A 26,049-nucleotide genomic window follows, 5' to 3' on the forward strand; every position below is an offset into this window, starting at 1 on the left:
CAAGAAATTGAAGTTTTTTCCTGGAGATGCAGAACACAAAAGCTGGCATGCATGAAATGAAGGGCTGCTAAAATTAGATGCACTCTTGTGGTTTGGGTAGGCTCCTGGTTATTCCCAGATACCCAAAAGTAGGTCATTCAAAGCTTAACAAAGACATTTCCCTCAGACTTGACATTTTTGAGCCAGCTGAAAAGACCACCTGACGGGAGAATGTTATCAACACGTCACACTGGGTTTCACTCTGCCTTGGCAGTGTTTCTGAGAGAGCTGCAGTGCTACACCACCAGGCTTTTGTCACTTCACTGCAGCTGCTCTAGCAGCTTGTTCTTATCAGCTGCTAGAAGTGACAAGGAAATCAAATACCAATGTATTTTCATTAAAGGGAATTAAAGTAAGAGATCAATAGAAACCTTTAGCTGCTAACAGAACATGGGGGTTTAATGGCTTTACAAAGCAACTCCCTGCATAAATGATGGAGAAATATTATAGTAGTTTGGGAGAACCATATGAATAACTGGTTGCTCGTTAGCTGATCATGGCCATGATCTGACATAGGAGATCTTTAGGATCTTTACAGACACCCTAAAAGTATTTCTGTACCTTTGCCCTAATTCCTGGCTACTGTAATAGCTAAACAATGACTGTGATCTTTCATCTGACCAGTACCCTATTTAGATTAATGCAGTAGGAAGTACATAGAAATATTCTGGTGACCCAGAACATAAGTAAAATAGGATACTACAGAAAGCAAAACAGATTTATTAGTAAAACCCTAACAGCCACAAGCTGGATGCCAGTGGAGACCAGGATGCAGCTCTGTAAAGAGCTCCAGACAGAGCAAATTCCTTAAATATGTGAAGGGAAGTTGCTTTTCAAAAGCATTTTATTCCAGCACTGCCAGTGCAAAGGCAGGACAGCTCTACTATTTATCCTTGTGCTGGTCTGTCATTTACTTGGGCAGTGGGGGAAAGAAGTGTCACATTGTCCCTGCTTTCCTTCAAAGCCCTTCCACATCCAGCTTAAAAGTTACAAGGCAGAGATGAAAGGTCATCAATGCTCCAGCACATGCTGCAGCTTGGGACAGTTTCAAAATGTGGGGACAACCACCTGGAAGGTTCTGATAAGAGGTAATGCTTTTATGGATAGCTAAACTGGTCAGCACAGGAGCACTGGTAGGGAACCCCAAATGTAGGAGAGAAAACAAAAGCAAACTTAGTAACTGAACCAATAAAAGGAGAAGGGTTTGTGGCAGTTTCCACAGGTGCATGTGGGGAGGGGGTCTGTAATGGAAGAAAAAAAAATTGTCTGAGCCATGCTGCCAGGAGTGTTCAAGCCAAGGGCTTGCAAACTCCCACCTGTTTTCCTGGCCTGTCAGCTCCAAAAGCCATGTTATAATTCCTGCTGCTCTTTAAGGACCCCTGTTACAAAACTGTAGGCAATCTAAATATTTACCGAAGTAGTCACACCTCGGTACGTGACTGTGTAATGTAAGAACAGCAAACACAAAAGGTAGATTTATAGGGACCATAAAATTTTCATTCCCAGTTTCCTGACTTCCAGAGGCTTTATGGCCAACGTTCATAATGCACTTTCCCTGTCATTCATGACTACAGTACTGCACTCCTGACACCCTTGAACATTTACAACAAATTTTTATTTTCATTAATCTGTCTTGGACTTGCTGGGCCCTGACAGGGCTTCCTCTGCTCAAACGAGTCTCATGCTGGGTGTGATGCTCGATAGCACACACAACAACTTTTAAATCCCAGTTTTGATCAGCGAGTGCTCTTTGTTTGACATACTCTCTCTACTCCCTAATAATTTATGTCTCTTCTCTCATTTCCCCGTCCTTTGCATTGGATATAGACTGTGGGATTAGACACAATATTTTAGAAACTTTATGAAGTTTCCAGCAATATTGCATCACAAGTTATTATGTTTCCTGTGTTTCAGCCTTTTCCTAGAGCACAGAGCTCATGTGAACTGATCATTCACTGCGATCCCACACACATTTAGAGAGTCTGGTCTATGTCATTGCCATGTCCATGTAATTGCCATAATTGTCTCCTTGATTAATTGCTTTGCATTTCACCATATGAAATGATAATTTGTTTGAACACACCCAGACTACCAATTTTTCTCTGTGCAACTTTCCTCTTCTCTGTTTGCCATACATGTTGCAAACAGTGACCATTATCACGGGGCTTCTGTTGTAATAATCACTTATTGGTTTTGTGGAACTGCCCATTGCAAAAAACGCTGGTCTAAGTAACTCCACCTTTGCAAAACCAGCGTGACAATGAAGTTTACTCACCTAGGTTTATTTCTTCCCTGTTGTGTAAAAATAGCAAGTACTGGGTTTTCTATAATTTTTTTCATGGGGCACATTCTGGTAACAGTTCTCCATGGAATATTTCTGCTTTCAAATTCACTGATGGCCTACCATGAACTATGTAAGAACGTCCTGGGAACAAAAACCCAAGATCCTCTACTCCCTGTTGATGGAAAGGCTGAATATTTAGATCTTCAGTGTTTTGCTCTCTAAATTATGCTTTCCTGGCAGAACACAATAATCCAACTTCAACAGGAATTGGGTATTAGTATTATTGGTAATTGGTATATAATATTCTGTTGGGTGCTGAATTGGTATTCTGCCCTCAACCAGAAGCCTGGTATTAAATTGAGCTCTGAAGAGGTGGCAATTAGTTCAGCAAAACCCCAGAGAGCAAGCCAGGTCACTCATTCTGAAAATGTGTGTTGTGCTGTAAACACCCTCATCTCCCAGCCTGTGTGACTTCAGCATCTCAGCGTGTGCAGCTAGCTGGGCTGTTTAGCAAATTTAGGATGACCACAGAGAAAGGATGGCTTCTTCCTCAAAGGGTAACTTCTTTGAGGCTCCTTAGTGCCAGAGAGCTGTTCCAGTGTCTCTTGAGCCTATAAAGGGTTGTCACCGAATGCACAGAACACAATGGTCTCACACAGTGAGATCTGAGATTCTGAAATTCCGAGTTATTCCCCATAACTTTAATTTCCAAAGATGCTTTAAGGTATTTTTACATTATAGTAACTAAAAAGCCTGCCCCAGCACATGAAGACAGAACACTTCTGCTGTGTCACGTACAGAGAAAGAAAAACAGGAAATTCAGAGTCCCAAAGCACTTTACCACTGGTTTAGTTTTTCTTCCTTCAGGGCACTGATCTTTCCAGGCTTTCTTGGTTTTCACTTCCTTGTGATATGTATCACCCCATTAATACGAGAATGACTGCTCCACCCCTTTCTCATCAGTGTTGGCCACTTTCAATCATCACAACTTGTTTTCCCATTTTATCTCTGGGGGAACCATACCTGTGTGAGAAAGCTGCTGAAGCTGCAACTCCTGGGAGTGGCAATGAATAGTATGCACAGGACTCATGCCTTTCATATTTAGATACTGAGATAAGATTATCTTCCTTCCATTGCTCATTATTTAGCCTGCAACTGCTCACTGTATTTATATTTCTCTGAGGCATTTAGCAAAAACACAAGTGTAATTTATCAGTAACAGACACTATGAAGAGCAGACAGCTGGGAAGTGAAACAGATGTTGAAACTAAATTATTCTCATAATGACGATTTTGTTAATTCCTCTCAGGCTTTTGCACTTCACAGCTCCACCAAAAAAATGTTTTGGTCAAACTGTTAGAAGCAGACACCCATTACCCCAGAACACGTTCTCCATAAGGAGCCCAGCAAATGCTGCTGTCACAAGGAACAGCAGCAAATCAACAACTCTTGGTAACGCTGGACCACAGCTTCCTCAGAGCCAGCACTGGCTCCTCTTACAGAAGCTGCTGGGAATGAATAGTTTAGTTAACACAGCTGCAGCTTGGTATGCACTTAAGAAAAGGCTTTCTTTCACTAATTCCATTAAAATATAGGAACATAGACCTAAAATTTTGGACAGTTCTCACCTGGGACATGTAGCATGCAGGCTTTTTTGCTGGAGATTTTGTGTTACTGAAAGTTTGATTATATTTCTGTATCTTCCACTGCATCTTCAGCTTCACAGTCACAAATCCATTTGCCTTAATTAAAATCTCTCCTGTATTAAGACAATCGTGAGCAGCAAATTAAAGTATTCCAATAAAAGATGACATGCATTGGGAATCTGGTTGCTCTCTAGTGGCACTGTTGCAGGCTAACAAATGACACCTAGATAGCAGGAGTTACACAGAATTCCTCCTTCTGCTTCACTTCAGAAGGGGTGCCAGAAATCACCACAGATATTCTGGGTATCCCAGCCCTGGCAGCAGCCAGCACAAGTTGGTCAGCAGCAGCAGGCAATGGCAGTGAGACATTTCTTCTTAACATTTCTTGTTAACTCCACCAGGAAGCAGCTTGCATGGAGGGGACTGGAGAGGAAGGGAGGACACAGGCTCCACTGACCCTGATGTGCTTGGCAGTAGTGGAAGGCACATCCCGGCCACAAGGCCATATCCCCCTGCAGAACTCAAGACTGCCTCCAAGACAGATATCAAAACGTTTAAAAATGAAGCCATTGTGAGGATTTTTAACATATGAGAAAAAAATTGCATTTTTATTAGCCTTGTGCTCATGGCTCAACTGCTGTGACTAAAATAAAACTCAGTCTAAGATACTGGCCCATATGGTTACAACCAAGAAAAAGATGTTTAATGTAAGCTGAACTAAAGTGATACTTGCTCTGCTTGCAGGTGTGCTACTGTAGCCTGAGTGAGAATTACCTCCTGTTACTGAACTGTCCCAATTGATTTCAATTCAGATTTTCCTCTGGAATGCAGTAAGTTAACCTTCTTCAAATGGAACAACTTTATTCACAGAAACATTACCAAAACAGCAGGTAGAAAGAATGAAACCCAAGATTTCACAGGTGAGTTGCTAATTCACATGGGTTACCCCATCTTACAGTTTATGGATCATTATAATTAGTTTTATGGATCATTATAATTAGTTAAGTGATAAAAACTGTGATAAGTAAATGTGAGACCAATTTACCACTGCTGACAAGTGACAATATAGAATCCATTTTAAAGATGTAATTGTTAATTTTCATAACATTCTGTGGCCATGATCTGCTCAAGTATATAGAAAAAAAACGATTTATCCTCTAAAAAACCTGCATAACTGAGAAGCCCTTAATTAGAATAGGCCTTTAAACTTCTGCAATGAATGACCAGACACCACTACAACAGGAGTTGCTTTCTACTGCATATCATAAGGCCTTGCTAGAGCTACTGGATTGCCAACAGGTTACTTCAGCTGCAAAAACTGAGACAAGTACACTAAAATTAGTCACTAGAACCTGATTTAGAAAGAACACCGTGAAATGGTGACTCCTTTGAAATCTTTGAAATCTCATATACCCCATGAGAGAAAATAAAGAGCTGAATTTCATTTTAAAGAAAGTAAATTTAAAAAAAAATGCAAACAGTACACAAAAACTAGACCATTCCTCTGGAGCTGCCATCCTGGATTATACATAATGCTCACAAAAATAGGCACAAACTGGTGGGTCCATCCATGTATAAAGAGAGGGAGAAAAAGGGTGAAAAGAAGTTTAGAAAAATCTTACAAATACCCAAGTATTTTTCTTTCCCTAACTCCCTGTTCCCAGATTTTACAAAGACCTTCACAGAAAATGACAGACATTAATTTCCAGGATTAAGCTATGGTTCTGTGATCTGTGGTCACCTCTAATATAAATTTGTGCATACTTGCCAGTGTTTCCCAATAAGGCAGCAGGTTCTGCAGTTAATCTGAGAACCCCATTAAACTGAAGTTTCTGCGAAAGTCTGTTAGAGTTGGAGAGTTCACAAGTGATCTGTTCTTGCAGAAAACTGACTTTGGATATTTCCATATGAAGTATCCATTCTAAACAGAGGATGAAGCTGAAACAGTGGAATTGCCCAAGCAGGAAAATCTAAACTGCTCCCCTGGCATCCTCTGTGGTGAGAGACCCATTAATTTTATCGACCTCATAACACATTTTACCTTTCTGCCATCTGATATTCACACTCTTAAAATATTAAATAGACACAAACACATTTCTGGTACTTACACTGGGAACTTGAGAATGATTAAATACTCAACACATTAAATAAGCTGGCAAAGACAACAAACTACTTCAGACCACAAGATAACCAGCCTGGCCTTGAAAAGCACTATTGATGGGCACCACAAGATGGCCAACACTGCAAAGCAGCAAAGCACAGCAGAAGCTTTTGACATTAACACTGCACACAAAAACTAACTCTACATTGAAATATACAGTTTATTTTCTTGAAGTCAAGCAATACCATTTGTCAGTAGGGTACATGTTAAGTGTCAGGCAGGAAAACTGTACATTTTCACTCTGGGCTGCAGGATCCAAACAGCTGGAGAAGCACTATGGAAATCTTTCACTATACAAAGAGATCTAGAATTGAGAACAACAATGGATGAAGAAACAGCCATCCCCAGGACGCCAAAGGCAAAACATTAGCACCAGATTTTTTTCAAAAAGCAACAGTACAGCTATTTACAGATTTACATATAACATTGGGAGGCCATCATCTTCATGTTTCCAGGGTGAGTGATTTTCAAAAGTTTTGAAGAAGGAAAGGAGATATTAGTGTCTACACAACTGTTCTGTGAAAAGGATAATAGATACAGCTTTCACAATATTGCTACCTTTTATCAGAGATCTAAATCAAAGTACTGTATACAAACACATTGTAATTATATTATTCTTCACATTTCACATACACATTTCAGAGTAACCACAATATGTAAAATTTTTAAAATGCCACAGATAAAACAATGCACACTTTTCTCCAAGCTAAGACAAGCATAATTTATTTATGTTTAGTTTTGGGTTTGTTATGGTTAAGGGATAGGTTTAAGGACAAAGGGACCAGTTGTCCTAGGAACATAGCAGCAAATAATTGTGAGATGCCAGAAGACTACATTTCTGAACAAGGAGGGAGAAACTAAGGTCAGCTGTAGGTCTTGTAAAATGGTAGCTCCATTTGACCTCAACTGATGCACATCAACATCATTTAAATTAAAATTTGGTCCAGGTATACGAAGTAGTGCACGATAAGGGTGTGTGTGGGGGCAACAGTCCTTTTAATGTTTGCACCTGTCTGTGAAGGAACTGGTTCCAGAGGATTTTTGCTCCCCAGCTCCCCAACTCACAAGGAATTCACTGATCAGTGCCTTTCCAGTTCTCTCCCCACAAAAGAGAGGATTCAGGTAAGAAGGACAGAAAAACTCTTGTGAATGCTGCCATACTGAAGGAGTAGTGGGAAGAATTCTTTGCCCTCTTTTCAACAACTGATTGTATTTTCAACCTGCTTAGCTACAGACTGGCATTCACATCAGCCTTGAAAATGGCTTCTAGCTGGGGAACCTGTTTGTCTGAGGAGAGATAAATCTTTTCCTTACAACAATGGAAATGGCATATACACAAAGTCTTCCCAGACTTTCTATGCCTGCAAAACTTTGTCTTAATATAGAACTTGACACTAAAGACAACAGAATTTTACTGCAGGTATCTATGCAAGTCAGCATAACCCATTACTGTGCTGCAAACATGAGTTAGCACCTCTTTTTAGAGCCACTGGAAATTGTCTAAGTCAATGGCAGTATTAGGAGGTCAGATTAGTGATCTGACACTGTGAACCAACATCTTCTCCTTTATCACTGCTCAATGGAAAAAACAGGAAAACAGCCCCACTTATGTTCACAGTTACAACACAGAGTTGCTGCAAGTAATGCACAGTATTTACACGGCAGAATTGTTTCTATTGCATTTGGTAGTCTGAGAAAGAGGAACAAACAGCATTATGTAGGTCAACTTCAGTATAACTTAATTGTCTATATAAAACCATCACAATGTTGAACAACCAGAAGAAAAAGAAAAGCAATGTCCTTAACCTACATTTATTTTCATGAAGTGTAGTGGGTTTGGGACAAGAAGAATAAAAACATGCATAAAAAAGCACAAAAAAAGCAAATGAGCCTTCTAAATAATTTAGATGAAAAATGTTTGAATAAAATCAGCACAGTACTTCCAGCCCATTTCTTAAATCAAGTACAACTTGGTAAAGAAAATCACTTGCATTGCATTTAGAGGGTGTACAAATATGTCTTGCAAAATAATTTAAAAAAAAAATCTTCATCAAGGTAGGCATTAGGTAATTTGCAAGCTGCTTAAGAAGCATTTAACTAGACTGATTTTGAAGTTGTTTTCTAAGGGGAATGTGTATCCTATATACAATATTACAAAAAAGTGTCTGATGCCACAGGATCAGAGAGACACTGTATTTCAGCAATCTGAATATATTAGCTATAAGATGCATGCTTCCCCTATTTAATGTGTCTTTAAAAAAACATAAAAACCCACTAAATTTAGAGCTTCTATATGTGTGTGCATTTGTGAATTGCTGTAGGGGTTCCCAGCAGACTGTGCAGCATCTGAACATAAAGGAAGTATACAACCTATTCTAAAAACCATTGTTTGCATGCACAACTGCCACAGACTTTGAACACACTGAGCAGAAAGGTTAAGACTCTCCCCTCTTTTGTGGAGCTTTCTGGAAGTTAAGCAATGAGGAACAGCTGTACAGTCCAGCAATAAAAACGTGTTCTAAAAAATTAAATACATCATTCAAAAAAAGAGAGAGCATTATTGCTGTTGTGAGAGCTATTTTTCTCTTGTGCATTTGTTTCTCTACCAGACACTCAAGCAAGCCAAGAGACTCATTTGTATACTTGGAAACTGCCCTATCCCTTCCTTCTTTCCAATTTTTCCCATTGCTGGTTGGACAGTGCCCTTATTTGAGCCGCTCGGGTTGGAGGCTGTCAGTCAGACACTTCAGCTGCTCCTCCCCCAGCTTGATCTTGTCCTCAAGCTCTCGCTGCTCAATGATGAGGGCTGACTTCATTTTCACAAAGTGCTCATAGTCTGCTAAGTTCTCCTCGCTCAAGTAGTTCGCCAAAATGTCGAAGACAATGCGCTCTCGACGGTCCAGGTTTTCCTTCAGCTCCTTTGCATCCTCATGTTGCTGGGTCAGCAGCTTTTGCTTATCTACCAATGTCCGCTTAGGAAAAAAGAAAAACAGTTAAAATTCACTGGGTTCACTAGGTTGGGACAACAGCTTCACTGTTCAATTCTCTCTCAAGTCTGTTTTATCTACAGAGACCTTCCTGAATATTTAGAAAGGTGGAAAAAGAAGGCACCTTAAAATTTAGACTAATAAAATGCATTAACAAACTGATAAGAAATGTAGTAAATCAATGAAAGACGCACCATTACTTTCTGTTGGCCTCAAAAGCATTACTTCAAAGATTCCTTTACTATTTAATAGTTATAAATAGCTGTATACAATAGAATTGCCTTTGAAGAATAGTTCTTCAAATTAAGACTCAGCTGTTTTAGGTCTTCCATACAGCACTGGCACAGCTGTGGTTACAGAACTCAAAACAGACCAGTTAATGGAGCCATTTGTCCTTATACAGCTCCTGACACTGTGTATTTAGCAATTCTGCTGCATCCACAAGCCTTCCTGATGACATGTGAAGTCCTGTGGTCTTCAGACATGAGCAAGAGTGAAAGCTGAGGCAAGACAACAGAAGGGCAAAAGGGGGACAAAAGGGAAGCAAAAGAGAGAGGACAGCAGAAGACAGCAGCCTCTCCCCCAGCATCATCTGTCCACACAGCCAACAGTCCCACCTGAATCACCTGGCTACACTCCTTTGGCAGTACATGGAGAGACACAGGAGCACCATCAATCCAACCTATCTCAGATGTCTGCCTACAAGTGATGGCTTTTTTCCAGTGACAGTATGGCTGGCTTACTCTGACATCAATAATTCTACACAGTGTCTGAACTTAACTAAAAAGTGTCCCTAAGAGGTACCAATCCATAACTTCTAGCTTTGCTTCAGAGATGAATTTTCTTTGAGAAGCTTCCTTCAAATAAACCTCAGTCTATTCTAATAAATGTGTCCATCTTTTTAATTTGCACCTTCTGTTAAATCACACATGCTGTTTAATAAGCCTGAAGGATTTACAGAGAAGTGTTTTGTAGGATATAAAACAGTCTTTTCAAGATGGAAGTATGAGACAAAAGGGGGGCTACAGACCAGTGAGCTTTAATAAACCTACCTGTCAAGAGTTGCACATGCATCCTGTGCTGACTCTTTCTACAGACAGAACAAAGCTCAAGAGTGAAATGTTTTCAGATTTGTGCTCTCAATGTACTTAAAATACACAGCCTAGATTAACTCAGGATTCACAACAGCTATGGAAGACAAGTCAGAAAAATCACACACTCTTAGAAAAAACAGTTTAATCTTCCCTTGAGCTTATGCCAGGGGAAAAAAAATCCCACTACAAGTTGCAAGCAGAACTATCTGCTGCAAAGAGATGGCACTAAAAGTTCTCCTGAACTCACCAGGGCAAGTAGCAGAGTAGCAGACAGCCTCAAACTCAGAAGCGTGGCTAGACTGCTCCCAGAGCAGCCTTGCAGGTGTGTGCACGCTGAGCAGCAGTAACTAGCCAGAATGTTGTGAATGCAAGAGGATGTGGACACAAAGCACAAGCAATGAGAAGACACTGGCCTTGTTTGTAAGAGGAAGGGGGCCGGTAGCTCTTCAGATGAAGCCCCTTTCAGAAGCTGAACTTCAAAAAACCTGATACTGTGGCAAAAAAAAGACTACAGCAGAGCATCTGACAGTCAAAGTATGAATTCAACAGTCATTATTTGACTGCTTTTATTGAGAAAGTCTGGTAAGCTCTTGCTGGCTCCTAGAAAGTGGAAAGCTATCAGACATTAGACAACATATTAGACAACATCATCTTGGAAAGAAAAGTCAGTAGTCACTGGGAATATGCTCCCCAACACTGGAAGTAAAATCCTCTGTTTTGTTTATGTGGTACATTAGTGGTTCATGACATACTATCATTTGACCTACTAAAAGGACAAATACTAAACGACAACCAAGAAAGCCACAAGCACCAGTCTAAATTCAACACTTCAAGATACATTTCATAGAACCATAGAATGGTTTGGGGTGCAAGGCACCTCAAAGATCATATAGTTCCAATGCCCACTCTTACCACACTAGGTTGCTCAAAGCCCCATCCAACCTGGTCTTGAATATTTCCAGGCAGGAGGGTGGGTACCTCTCTGGGCAACCTGTTCCAGTGCCTTATCACCCTCAGGGAAAGAACTTCCTAACGTCTTATCTAACCCTGTCCTCCTTCAACAAAGAAGGCCATTCTCTCTTGTTCTATCACTACATGTCCTTATAAAAACTCCCTCACCAGCCCTCTTGTAAGCCCCTTTTAGGTACTGGCAGGCTGCTCTAAGACCTCTTTAGTATTCTTTTCTCCAGGCTGAGCAGCCCCAACTCTCTGCTTGTCTTCATAGGAGCAGTGCTCAGGCCTCTGATCAACTGAGTGGCCTTACTCTGAAGTGTTCCAACAGATCCATATCTTTCTTGTGTTTTGTGCCCTAGAGCTGGATGCAGCACTGCAGGTGGGGTCTCACAGGAGCAGTCTCACAGGAGCAGTCTCCTCCCTTGACCTGCTGGCCATGCTGCTTTTGATACAGCTCAAGACACGTTTGGCTCTCTGGGCTGCAAGTGCACATTGCTGGGTCATGTTGAGATTTCCGTCCACCAATACCCCCAAGTCTTCCTCCCCAGGGCTCACCTCAGTCCTGATGGATCTCTCCTGATGTTGGTGTCAGTAAATGCGAAGATGAATGGAGACTGAAATATGTTAGGGATTTGGAGTTCTGTCAGTATAAATTTGACATCAGAAGACACAGACAATTTCTGACTGTCCTTACTACACCACCTCCTCACCATCTTCCTTTTCCACATCTGGCCAGTAAGCTATTTTTATCACAGCTCTCAAACTGTGCTCCCTATGTACACAAATCATGGTAGCTCCTTCCCCATCACGCAACTGCAACCTCACTTAGAAAAAAGTCTAATGAGGGATTAAATTTCTCCAAGTTCAGAAGCTTTGATCTGCCCTTTAATAAGCTGTCAAATACTTTCCTTTCCAACTCAGTCAGAGAGAAGTCTGAACAGTCATTAATCAATTATGTTGGGGCCAAACAGCAAAAGCACAGCTTCAGATCAGTCCCAGCACTTGCTGGTTCTTATGTGTGAAATAATGCAACAGGCTGAAGAAACAACATGAAGCCACAGCCTATGGAAAGAATTCTGTCATGATGTTTAGGTGAACTGTTTCAGTCCACAGCTACAAGCCAAAAATCCTACTTCACATTCATTTAACCATAGAAGCCAAACTCACTTGAAACACACACCCCCTCCACACTCTCTATTTATTTTAGCCTAAGTTTCACACTATATGCATCTCACCTTTGGTGCATATCTGCATTGCTATCTATCTCCTTCCTAAGTAAGGCCTGATGGGATTTGATGTTAAAAAATTGCTGCAAGCAGAGGTGGGATCCAACAGCTTAAGAGCACCTTGAATGCTCCTGCTCTTGAAATTTTCCACTTCTCTTGGGAGTCCTCCACATCACTACCAGGCTATTCTGCCTGGGTAAAACATGTTTTCTACTGAAAAATTCTTTTTCCCCCTGTTCCCCCCACTTTTTTTTTTAAAGGCTTGTCCTTCTGTTGTTTCTTGCTCTTGCTCCTCACTAGGCATTGTGGAAGGAAGCTGTAGTAGATGAGAAGCATTTTCTTTTTAACAGCCTTATAGACTTGTATCAAGATCCTTATTGAGTATAAAGAAGTCTGCAAGCTTTCTGCATTACAGCACAAACACTCCTTTTCACATTTTGAATTGTTAGCATATTTTCGTTCACCTCCTTTTATGCTCTTATCAGTAGATTCCCATTTTCTTTTAACTTTTGCCAAGAAGTCTGTTTTCTAGTACGTTGCACCCCAAACCCACTTTTTCCCAGCAAGCCACTCATAGTTTCAGTATTCCAGGAAAAGAAGGCAAAGAGGAAAGTTTTAAGAAATCTAAAAAAAAAATCTTACGATATTTATTCACACACTATCCCTCATGTTGAGCACTGCAACTTAGATAAACAAAACCAGGCAAACTCCCCTCTCCCATGAGCTTCCCTAAATGTAGGAATATTATTGTTGGCCCTTCTCACCCGTTCTTCTGGAGAGGTGCTGTCATCCAGGTTATTGAGGGCGTTTTCCACCCGGGCCAGACGACCAGACAGGGACAGCAGGAGGTTGACCACTTTGTCAAGGTCACCAATAAACATCTTGAACTTGTCAAATTCATTTGGCTTGCAGACTTCTTTCACAATGGCCTCTACCTCCTCTCCCAGGATATTGTTTGCTTGGATGTCTTCCAGAAGTGTCTCCCGTGCTTCTCTCAGCACCTGCAGCTTCCTACTAATGCTGTCAATAAGTTCTTGCTGTGGAAAATAAAGGAGATAAGAATTTATTAGCACTACTGCATTTTTCCTTACTTCTGAAAGTCATGTCACCTAGAAGTTTAATACATTTCAAACTTCCATGAGGCTTTAACAATGAGTACATTACAAATAAATACATGCCTCTGTCAAAGGTCTATACCTCTGCATTCAAAGGTTCAGGACATAGCTTCACAATGCTCAGCTTAAGACCTGTGCTAAAGCAAATTACCTTTGTGGAAAAAGATGAAAGCTTTTCACCCTACCAAGAAGCCTTTCTGCTTTTTATTTGAGCAGCTTTAAAGCTGTTATGAACAGCAGAAAGTACAGCAAGTGTCTGTGTCTCTAAATATCAGGTCAGGTCCATAACACCTTGCTGAAGAGTTACACTTAGGAACATACACAGTACTAGAAAAACAATCCTGTATTTTCCACATGATGCAGTTAAAACTAGGGCACTGTCAAGCTTTCTTTTCCTTTCTGCATAATATTAGCATTCCTCCAATAGCAGTCCTTCCACTCTCAGAAAATCTCAGCATTAACAGTGCCTTACAACATTTCTGCAGGGTAGTCATAATCCCTAGGGACCAGGGAATAAAATCTACTGTACTGTAGAAAGCAGCTCTGCGCAAAGCCCTGCAAAGTGGCTCTGCCAAAGGACCAAAGATGCATCACTGTCCCGGGCCAGGCGAATACACAGCCTCACTTGAAGTTTGGGGAGTTCTGCACTATAGTCCCCACTGCCTGAGGTACACTTGTTCTGTCTTAGAAAAGCACATCAGGTGCAGAACCAGCAGAAACCAGACTAAGAATCCAGATCTCCTTTGATCACCTGTGGTCCCTCTGTGCTACTTGCCTGCATTTGGGCAAGAGCTCTTGTTTCTTACATGCCCAGCTGGTGCACTGGTGTAAGTCAGCTCAGCCAGCTGTCAACTCTGAGATAATTCACACCCTAAAAATGCCTTGTTATTTAAATGTACGTGCCTATTTGGTATTCAGCTAATTTCAGGTAAGAAAAATTTCCAAAGCGTTCTCTAAACATACACCTCAGTGCAAATTCTGAATGAAAATTACATCCTTTAAAATAGTCATTATTTCACAGTACCCCTAGCTTTTTTTTTTTAATTACTCATGACATTCTTTAGGAACTCTGCTTTCTAAATGCAAATCTAATTATAAGCCTTCATGATTAGTGAGAAACATACTGATAGCAGCTGCTGCTCACAGAGGCCACTGAACAGTCATTGCCAATTTATTTTGGGAACAAAAACCAGCACAAAACAAAGTCTGTCATCTTAACAGAAAGCAACTACACTGCGAAAATGCAGCAGCCTTTCTGAAAGTAGAAATTCAACCCATGGATTATCCATACTGGTTTTTTCCTTTTTGATTTAATGTACTCAGTCCAGGTTAATCTGGATCTGGGTTATCTGTTAGCCTTGGTGCCCAAAAGATTAAGGTAGTAAGCAGTTCTACAGATGCCTGCTTTACTGACTGATTAATCTGCAGGATTTGATTTTTCCCCCCTTCTCTCAATGCAAATGCAGTTTGATTTGGATTATGTAGGTCACAGTGCTACACTCCCATTTCCCTCAGATGACATGCACTATGCTGCTGTTTCACCATTTGAAACACAGCAAGATACTATGGTGCTCTATGTTATTATCTCAAGTTTTTTCACTTCTGCAGCTATGCTTCAACTTTCTTTAATTAAGAAGAAGCCATTTTCCCACTAACATCCTGTTTAGTAACATCCCAAGCAGCTGAAGCTAACATCTAAAGCAACAATTTTTGAGGTGAGAAGGTCATAAATACTAAGACTGTCATATCTATTAAGCATTGGATTATGATTACTGATTGCTTCATACCCAGATGAAGCAGCCTCTGCATGCAGCAACTGTGAACTCACTACATCCTTTTAGTAAACAGCAGAAAACCTGTATTATGTTCAATATCTACTGAGCCAGAAGAGCTGCAGTCTACATCTTCAGACTGGCAGATGAATAATTTATAGCTGTGAATTCTGTACCAGTACACAAGAAAACAATAAAGTCATTCTTGCTGATCTGACTAGCAACACAGAAGGTGGCTCAGCACAGCACTGCTCAGGTGGCTCGTTGCTTGGCACGCTTTTATGTAAATTATACTCTGCTTTCAGCTCACTACCCCATTCCTAAGGAATTCAAGCCTCAAACCAGATAAAAATTGGTATACATTAATTATTTTTATACTCTTCAGCAGTTGCTGAAATTTTCCTAAGGGCAAAGAGGAAACTTCTACACAGCCATACATGGATTTTCTTTACTATAAAAACCACTCTTATAGCATCTTCAAAATCTGATCAGTATTTTATAATTGTGCTAAACCTACATTAAACTCAGTACAGAAGAGACACACATTCCATTCCTGCTAGCTGGGAATACAGGGATTAGCTAAAAAAAAAAAAAAAATTCACAACCCTATATGAAATTCCAATACTTATTTCAAAAGAAAAAAATATCACCCCACATTTCTGGTTTGCAGAGCAGAGAATGACAAATACAGGAATCATTCCACAGTGAACTGCAATTAACATATCTCATAACAGAACTACCAGTTTCCAGGAATCAAGAAACAGGTTCTGGGCATATGGCCCATCTGAAATTACTGAAGTCATAAAGTGTGCCATTAAAATGTTCAGGTCCCTAACAATCCCTTGTTAAACTGTTGCCAAATATGAGAAGCTGGACCAAGCTCCATCTTCCGCTCATTTAATAAAGATGCCTCGACCCACTTACAAAGAGTTTTATATGTTTTCTGACAAGATCCACGATGAAAGCCCATTGAACTGAGTGCTCCATCTCCATGTGGAAGAGCAGGGAGAGAAGCAAGCAGCAGGGCACGTGTGCTACAACATGTACACTTAGAGGAGAAGATGGGAGGGTTCTGCTAAAAGCCCTTCATAAAAACCTTCCTGTGACATATGATTAGTGGTATATACTGAAGCTGGGGGATGGATGGAAAAGTACAGAAAAGGTAAACATTATTTTCCTGTTAAGAAACCAACACAAGTAAATGTCACTCTTGCTTATAAAAGTTTTAGTATTTAGTTTGTTGAGCAAATAAGAAAGGTTTAATTTTACCTCCCTCCTATTCTGTAATTAATGAGAATAAAACTAATCCTAGCAAAATCATGAATGTGACAATCACATGTGGCACCAGATAAAACCAAACAATTTAAAATGAAATGAAATCACTAGTTTGTCTAAATAGTACAGCTGTTGGATGCAGCAGCTGTCTAGCAAGAGGGTGAGGGACGGGCTCCTGCAGCAGCCTCACCATGCCCTGGCAGTGCACAGCACAATGAACAGTGTGATGCAGAGGGAGGCTGAAACAACACAGAGGTAACAGAAAACACAACAGCCCACTCAAATGCAGTGCCAGCCACGCCTGCTCTGAACCACAGGTTGAAATATCTCATTCTTAGCAACTAAGTACAGTCCTAATAATTAAAAATTATTTCTTTGGGACTGGATTATCAAGTACACCCTGGCAGCTGATTTTTAAGCAGAGAGCTGACTTGGACAGAAAAGGTTTGCACACATCTGCATTACTGGCTTAGGTAAACAGAGTTAAACTACATCACTTTACTTGATCAAACAGAACATTTCCTCCAGCTTATCCATACTGGGAACAATGATTAAAATATTTTGTGCCAAGTTACTAATGAGATGAATGCAATGATTTTACTGTAGGACAACACTTTCTCCAACCTCACAACCACACTGTAGTATCTAGGGAATTACGGTGACCTTTAATCAGAAATAAAACACCAAAGGATGGGGATGAATAAGAAGACTGCTTCCCTCCCTTGTGACAAGCAACTTCCAGTGAATTCACCAGGCTAATTAATTATCTCCCACAATCATTATTAATTTGAGAGGCAGGAGAAATATTTTGCTGTTCATGAAAACAAAGTGGGAGGAAAATAAAAAAGAAAAAAGAAAAAAGGTGTGTGTATGTTCCCTCTCTCTCAAGACAAACCCAAATTCTGGACCTAAATTTCAAAAATATGGAACAATTAAAACCACCAACAGCTTCAGTGGGATACACATAAGCACTCCTGTTTCTTTTTACATAGTGAGAAATAGAGAAGGACCTGAAATGAAAAATGGTATTTTAAAAAACCTCATCAAGACTTCTCCCTTTGAGACTTTCCAAAACATGCAACAAATTGCAAGAAGCACCTAATATGAAGTGGCTGAATTCACAGGTGCACACTTAACTCATCTACACAAACAAACAAAATGCCCCCAGCACCAAAAGAGGCTGATTTTTTCCAACTGATCCTGCACATCTAGAAGGCCTTTTATTGAAGCCTGTTCAGACAAATTCACATTTAAAGTAATGAACATAACTCAGAGCCTCCCATTACACTTTTAGAAATGTCTTTTACCTTCTTCTCTGACAAGTCATGATCCAGCTCATCTTCAGAATCATCCTCACTCTGCTGCTGTTGCTGCTGCTCCTGCATGTCCTTCATTTTAATCAGCAACTCTGCCTTTGGTGCAGATGTGCTGTAGTAAGTAGAATTGGTTGTCAGGGAGATGGCAGATGGTGTACTCTGCTCCTCTTTCCTGGGAAAAAGTCAAAACTTTCATTAACTGCCTTGACACCCTAATCAATGAAAACAAAGGAGAATGTTTTAGAGCCACCATTTCCCCAAGCAAGCAGGGGGTTCAAGAGAAAACCATTACCTATACAAATAAGATAAATAAACACTATCTGAGAATAAAATCTGTATGAATTCAGTATATGCTCAGCAAAAGTTAAAACTGAAACCACACAGAAGATCATACATCATTACAAGAACTGAAGTGCATCAAAGATATTGCATCTGGAAACAAAATGGAAAGTTACATTTTACAAAGTAGTGCAAAAAAAATCTCAGTGTCATAGACAGTATCCTTTTGGGATAGTGCAACATAAATATTTAACTTCTTGATCTGAGAATCATAAACTTCTTGAGAAGGATACAACTTATCAGATAATTTGTATCAAGGAAACAAAAAAATAGAACATCAGTGTGAATGGAATTCAATTATTTTCTTTCTTTGATCTCATTCACTTCTAGGAAATGCCTCATGCCTGCTTCAAGGTGTCATCATAAATTTTCGTCACATAAAAAAGGCAAGATATATTGTTCCTTCTCTATCCAGTTACTAGACTGGATGATCTTGGTAAAATATGTAATCACGATGAAATGGCAAAAGTGAATTATTTCTTAAGTTGTCAAAAACTGGCTTTCAACCATGTATGGGAAATCTTTCATACTGTACAACAGCGTTGTTTCTGTCATTAATGGTATCAGTAGTATATGCTTGACTACTATTTTATCACAGAAGTCTCAGAAAAGACCCTCCACAGAAGTAAGACTCACCTCCAGCCCCCATGGAATACTGACACACTCTGGATAGAAGCTTACAAAGATACACCAGCTTACAGAAAGTAATACTCACTTCTCTTCTGAAATTTTTGGAGAGGGAACTTTTGGCAGAAGCTTCCTGCGCTGCTGAGCTTCTTCCAGGAGATGTTCATCTTTAGGGAATATACCAACCATCAGATCCATTGTTGTTTTTATTTTCACATTAGGATCTAGTATGTCTGCTAGAGATTTATCTCTTCCCACAATTTCTCTGGCAAGTTCCTCTGACTTCCAGTCTTCCAAGGTCTTTTCTTTGGCCTTTACATAGCTGGATGCTTGTGTGGCAGCACTGCTGTCCTTCAAGTTGCTTCCAGGTTCTTCAGCTGGTTGAGGGTCAGCTGGTTTGGTTCTGGCTTCTGGCTCTGGCTCTACACCTTGCCTGGTGTAAGCACAGAATCGTGAATAGGATTGCTCAGAAGTGCTGAGTGTTTTAATCTGGTCCTTTTCCAAACCACTGGGTAAAGCAGGAGGCTCCATGGTACTGACAAGGCTCTGCCGACTCTCCTTCTCTGCACTGCTCTCAGAATGAACTATCTTGATGGGAACCATTTTCACTGTAGTATTGTTGTCTATAACCCTTTCAATTCTGGAAAATAAACAAAATTCATCCTTAGAAATGGAAGAACCTTAAATCTCAATTCATATCTGCAAATCAGAGGGGAAACCCAAAAAGACAGGTAAGAGAGTGAGATAATGGACTACTCCTAGCACTGTATCTCAAACCCTAAACCTACACAATCTTTTCCACCCACAAGTTTTCAACAGTATTAAATAAATAGTTCATTTGTAAGATATCCTAACATCAACCTTGTACAATACTCATGATATAGGACTTCTGTTTGTTTCCATTAATGCAAGGGTCCAATCTCAGCAGCCAGGCCCCAGATTTCAGACAGCACTACTGAATCACCTTTTATCCCTTTGCTGCCACAGGCACAGAGGAAAACGTGCCCTCAGCCCACCCTCACTGCCTCACACAGATCCAACAGTGGCCTCGCCTTTTGGCCTGACAGGCAGCTGAGCTGCCTGGGGAGTCTGTGATGCCCTCACATAAATTCTCAGCTCTTCCAAGGGAAGAGACAACAGACCAGATGGGAGCATCCCACAGGCTAGGTTTTTGCTGAGCTACAAGAATAACAAAGATTCACACATGGGAAATCTGGAAATAATTCCAAACTTAATTACATGGTTAAAAAATCTGCACTTATAAAACTTCACATATGACATAGAAGCTTAATAAATAGATCATATAGTGTGCTAGTTTTCTACTTAAAGAAGAGAAACTGGTCATTGAAGAGGGTAACACATTTCTGGATATTCTTTTTAAGAGAAGCTTGTAGCAGAAGTTCTGTACTCCACAGCACAAAGGGCCACCTTAGCCATTCAGTAAGGAAAGGTATTTAAAGCAGATGCTAACTTAGATTTTTAAACTGGACAATAACATGTTAAATAACATTACAGAAACATCTGTAGTGTATGTAAACCATACAAGAAACTGAAGGCTAGTTTAGTGGTTCTGAGTTTGCAAAAAGTTTAAAATTATTGTCATAATGTGGGTTTGGAACCTCTACAGCAAGGAAAGGAACATTGCCTACTAGCTAAAATATCTGGTTTCATCTGGCTGGGTAGCTCACCGCCTTTCAGATAAGTGACCAAGACATACTACAGCTCTTTTTCTCTAAGTGTGGGTGTGTCACTTTCTCTAAAATAAGCTTATACTTTTCTACTGTTGGGAACAGCAGAATCTGTTTGACTTGACATTTTTTGTATCTTGTATTTTAAATGTATATTTGCCTCTGAATGAACATGCAGCCCCCCAGTAGGTATTTACTTTCCACAAGTGCTTTGTGGATATGCTTTGACATACTGATTCAACTCCTGGGGCAGGTTTTCCAGCCCATGCTGCACCTCCCCACTCCCATTTCATCAGGCTGTTTTCATTCAAGAGGACTGCCACTTTGAAGAGCTGTGCCCATTGCTTAGACCCAGCTCCCCACCTGCAGACTGGGACCCTCTTCCTACCTGCAGCAGAGCTGGGCAGTGCCCAGCCACCACCCCCAACCCTTTCCTTTTCTTATTTTAATTAAAGCCCACACATTTGAAGCTCCATTAGAATGTGAAGAGAAACGTATTTTGGAATTTGGGGGAAATATAAGATGAATGCATCAATGTATGGGGGGCAACAGGAAAAGAAGTGAGCTGAGTGCAATTCTTCATCTAAAATGCCCAGCATCTGTTTTGAGACTTTGAGTACATTCTTCTCAGCCTAGTCAAAGATTTTCCAGAAACTTCAAGCATCATTAAATCGATCGCTCTCAGTAAAAGCAAAGACAGTTCAACACCAGGTGCTTCAAAAATTCTGTTTCTGCAATCACTACCCTGCTGGTTTCTGAAGCTTTTCCATTTGCGAAAAGGCAGCACGAAATTTTAACTTGCAGCAACTCTGGACATTCCAAAGCTTAACCCAACACAAAGAATCCCTCCTTGACTTGAGTTTAGGTTTAGTTGAAATCTATTGATGTACTCTTTTCAGCTTTGCTGTTGCTAAACAGCTGTCTTTGGCAATAGCTGGGTTGTGCACATCATCAGGGTACAGTACACCATCAGCACACCATACAGTAATGTGTGTGTGTTTGCCCCACACACGTTATTCTTCCTAAATCACTGCAGGAAACCCTGCACACACACTCACCTTGGCCTGCTGATGAACAAGACACTTCTCCTAAAAGAGTACAAAAGCTATAAGCTAACATCATCAAACATTAGCTGCCCCCAGCATGTAAAGTGGCATGTCCAAACACTCACATGCAAGGAGCCAATAGAAATAATAAGCCAAATCTGATTAACTATGTATTAAGATAAATCTACTTAACATATTTTATTCATATAAAATAAATACCCTATAAAAGGTTCTGAGGTATGGCTGCCACACTTGTCCTTTTTGGCTGAACCTGTTTTAGTGAGTAATTTAATTATTAACTGGGGACAATACATTGTGTGCAAACAAGAGCTGTCTGGGCCTAAGAATTTTAAATGTTAGCAGAAGATTCGCAGGGTAAGTATTTAGTCTTTCAGATATGGGCATATAATTAGGCACACCTCAGTGCTCATTTCAACATTAAAGCTTAGCAAAAAGGTAGGACAAATACAATTGCCTTTCTATGCATCCTTCGTATCTGTTCATAAAGTAATATATTACGGAAGTCAAAGCAAAATATGAAGGAAGTCATTATTGTCATCTACCTTAGCACATGGGCTCTAGGGTTCATATGACATATTGCACTTTTCATGGTAAATTATATTATTACTTCATGTTAAAAACACAGCAGAATGAAACCTCATTTTTTCCTCCAGTTGTAAGAGGAAAAACATCAAGGCTTATTTAGGAAAAAAAGTGATTCATGTTTTCATGTCATGAGGCAAAATGGAAAACAGCCTGAGTTTGTTCAACCATTTACATTAGAGTAGAGAAAAGCCATGCCAACTGCTTTTGCTCAGAGAAGCAACCTCTGCAAAAATTTAGAGGTTTTGTTTTCATTCTTTAACCATGAATTATAGTGTTGAAGGATTTATGAAAACCAAGATTCCTGAGCTTCCTGGAAGAGTTTGTTATCTTGCGGGAGAGTAACCTTTTATGATATTAGCAGCATATGACAGATGCAGCAATCCATTAATTTCAGTCAGTTGTCTAATTCTGAGTTTATCTACCCTGGGAAACTACTGACAATCCCCTACTGAGTGTTCAGTCCTTGTCAACATAAAGTGTTGAGGACCCCTAACAGACAACCTGAAGTGCCACATTTCACTGTAAAAGCAACATAAAACCAGTCATGATTTGGCAAGTGTATATTACTCTGTATGTTTTCAAAACAGATGTTTTCACAAAGAATCCAGCTTCCCTTCCCACATCTGCTTTGTCCCTCCCAACACTGATTCATGTTTATATACAGATTCAGGTTGGGGGAATGCTGACAGGGACTTTTCTGACTTTGCCTGTACTTCCAGAGGAAAATCCCTTAGAGCCCTTCCCTTTCATTTTCTGCTATCTACTGGTGTAACACCTGGGCAGCACAAATCAACTAAAAGAAACCACAGACCAGCTGAAGGACATTAATAGTACCAAAAGGAATTTCACACATGTCTGTGGTCTCTAAAATATGCTGCAATGGCTCAGTGCTTAATGAACTTGAAGAATGTGTAAAGAAAACGAAGAGACAATCAATAATACAGTCTAACTGGGCAAAAAGTGTTAATAAAATAGTAAAGGAGTTACATCTAGTACCTGGCTGGGTTCTCATCGTGTAGGGACACAGGAGGCTTATCAGTGAGCTTCTGCGGTGCAAATTGGGGAGAAGGGGACCTTGATGACTCCATGCCAGGTTTTTGAAGATACCGATACTTGGAAGACTCAGACTTAAGGTGTGTTTTTTCTTCTAAGTTCTGACAAACATTCTCTGTGGATGACACTTGCTGGAGCTGCTGTGGATTAGCACTCTTCAGTTTTCCATTGAAAGCTGCAGGGCTCTGACAGAGAGAGGACTGACTGGCAAAGACTTGGGCGGAGCTGGGGGATGAGGACAGAAAGGGCCGGCTAGCTGCTGCCAGCAGAGATTCAGAAGAGGCGCCGAGCGACGGTGCAGAAATATCTGGTCGCTTGTATTTATCTCTTTTAGGTGGCGGTGGCCTCTGAGGAGCAGGTCCACGCTTCTTGTTCAGTGGCACTGGCTCTGTTCTATGGTTTTCCTCTCCTTTGCCCCAGGACTGACAGGAGTGGTTCTCATTCAAGGTCTGCGGCTCAGAGTAGGGCAGGTGAGGCAGGCTACAATCCTTGCTCTTCTCATTCACATTTTCCTGAGAGTATCGGTAGTCACTAGGCAATGTCCCAGACCTGCCCCGACTCTCGTGAGGCAGAACTGTAGGTTCTTGCACATGCGAAGGTCTGACAGAAGACTTCCACTTATTGCCTAAATTCTGGTCCAGTTGATCACTCTTCTCTTGTGGGTTTTCCCTCAGGGCCCCTGTGTCAGCTTGTCTAGAGAAAAGAACATGCTTTTAGTATGCTGCGTAATTTATTCCCTTCGGTGCAAGGCCAATGCACCAGCCCAGGAAGCTTGAACACAGAGATAACATCCAACACTGAACACCAACTCCTCCAATCTATGGTAACTGTACAGCACAAAAACATCCTCTCATGTATGGGCACACATGTTGTACTTAATCTAACGTGATGAGTCCACACATAATGTCAGGCTAAATTAGGGTATGGAGCGCCACAGGACGCGACACAACCTCTGGGTAACCCGAGGCGCTGCACTCTGTACAGCTTAGTTAAATGCACAGCCAAACAGCCAAATGTTGGTAGAAAACAAAACTGTCTCCAGAAGAGCAATTCTAATACTAAAATTTAATTCTCCTCTTGCTCCAAAGTCAGTAACAAAGCATGTGAAACACATTTCTTATCTAGGTGCAATAATACTTCAGAAACATTTTTAAATGTGAACTGGATACCAGGAACTTTAATTACCAATCTGGAGGTTGAATTTTTGTGTGTCTGCTGCAAAATGAAATGAGAGCAAACAAAATGTTTGCTGAAGCTAAAAAATTGGGGAAAGAAAGTCACTATCTCCTGAATTAAGGCAAAAAAGAAAATTTAGGAATTTATTTTCTGGTCAGACTTATTTTAAGGTTGAACTTCTTTGCCCCGTCAGCACAAATGACAAACAACGGCCAAAAAGGCCTTATCTTATCCTAAATGGTTTTGGGTTTATTCCAGTTTCACACCCTGTCTCTCCAGTCAGGAAACAGCCTTTTGCAGTTCCATGCTTGTCCTTTGCCACAAGACACGTAGTACATTTGTGCTCACCAGATAAAGACAAAGGAGAAGGTACCTCTGGAGCCCCAAGAGGAGACTGGATTGCCCTCTGCTTTAAAGGAGGATTAAAATTCAACTTTAACCAGTAAATTTTAAATTTAACATGAATGAGGAGATTAGTGTTGTTGACATTCAAGTCTCTTCATATTGCTCTTAACTAAGAATAGTTGGTTCAGATGACTTCAAGTTGTCTGTCAAATTCAGAGTCAACTCTTGATTTACAAAGCAGTATTTATTGACTCCTCTTTTAACAGCAGACGAAGGACAGTTTGGTGAAGTAAGAAATTATACAAAAGGCCTGAAAGACCAACACTATTCAGATTTGGTTACATGGCATCTTGGAATCTCAAGAGTCAGCTCATTTTCCTTAGTGAGTTCAAAGTAAGCAGAACGAGGCCTGTAAATAGATCCACTAATTTTAATGGAAATATTTACAAATGAAGACTGCAGGCCTTCCATAGGAAATACTGTGTTTAAGCCAGCATTTTTCATTGTCTAGATAATCAATGAACAGCACAATTTTCTCCTCGTTAACCCATGCAAAAGCTCTTCAGGCCTCCCAATTCACCCTCACATCCATAAGCCACAACAAAAACCAGTGCAACAGATGCTCTCAGGTGCACAGAAAAATCAAGGGTAAGACACAAAATGTTGTGAAGACATCAATTACATGCATTACCTCAGCCAGTTTGCAAAGTATACCATGAACTTCACATGCACATGGGGATTGGGAGTGCTGGTGGAAGCAAACAGGACAGAGAACACAACCAATCTGACACATCTGAGTATCCAAAACATGTAACCAATATAGTGGCTCAGAAGCAGTGAATGCTCTAGCAGTCCTGTCACCTTCCAAAACTGAGCAAAAGAACATAAAGAATTGCAGCAGAGAGAAATTTAGAAATGCCATATTTGCAAACATGGAGATAAAATTCAGAGATTACACACATGACTTCATACAGCTTCCACAAAATTAATAAAAAATTTTGCAGCGCCGCACAAAATGGGTCTGAGGAGAGGTGGTGGCTACATTCACTGAAGCTAAATTGCATTCAGTGTGAGTGCGTCTTCATGCAAAACATGCTTATCACATTATTTTGGAGAGATGCAAGCTTACTGTTCAGAAAGGAGGAAAAGAAAACAAGCTTCAAGCCCCAGGAGAACACAGTGGCAAGAACCTGCAAAGGTGTTATATTATTATCAATACTGAGAAGTCCACTAAACTGCTTGCTATTTGTCAGTCCATCATGTAATAATATGCCCAGAATACAGATGGTTTGGAAATGAG

General features: G+C 40.4%; 1 protein-coding gene and 1 long non-coding RNA gene across 6 annotated transcripts in view; one reads left to right on the forward strand and one right to left on the reverse strand.

Moving 5' to 3' along the window:
- Positions 1-6,507, forward strand: part of LOC135293502 (uncharacterized) — a 30,774-nt gene extending 24,267 nt beyond the window's left edge. For both annotated transcript variants that reach the window (XR_010355612.1, XR_010355611.1), the window contains exon 3: positions 4,714-6,507. This is a non-coding gene — a long non-coding RNA (uncharacterized LOC135293502). The remainder of the gene's footprint in view (positions 1-4,713) is intronic.
- SHROOM2 (shroom family member 2) overlaps positions 6,273-26,049 on the reverse strand; it is a 116,144-nt gene continuing 96,367 nt past the window's right edge. For all 4 annotated transcript variants that reach the window (XM_064407732.1, XM_064407730.1, XM_064407729.1 and 1 more), the window contains 5 exons: positions 23,172-23,921; positions 18,924-19,475; positions 17,861-18,041; positions 13,156-13,428; positions 6,273-9,102 (listed from right to left, as the gene is read on the reverse strand). In XM_064407732.1, coding sequence (XP_064263802.1) covers positions 8,836-9,102; positions 13,156-13,428; positions 17,861-18,041; positions 18,924-19,475; positions 23,172-23,921 — 2,023 coding nt within the window. In that variant the 3' untranslated portion in view covers positions 6,273-8,835. The remainder of the gene's footprint in view (positions 9,103-13,155; positions 13,429-17,860; positions 18,042-18,923; positions 19,476-23,171; positions 23,922-26,049) is intronic.

This window comes from Passer domesticus, chromosome 2 (genome assembly GCF_036417665.1).
Source record: "Passer domesticus isolate bPasDom1 chromosome 2, bPasDom1.hap1, whole genome shotgun sequence".
NCBI classification, from domain to species: Eukaryota; Metazoa; Chordata; class Aves; order Passeriformes; family Passeridae; genus Passer; species Passer domesticus.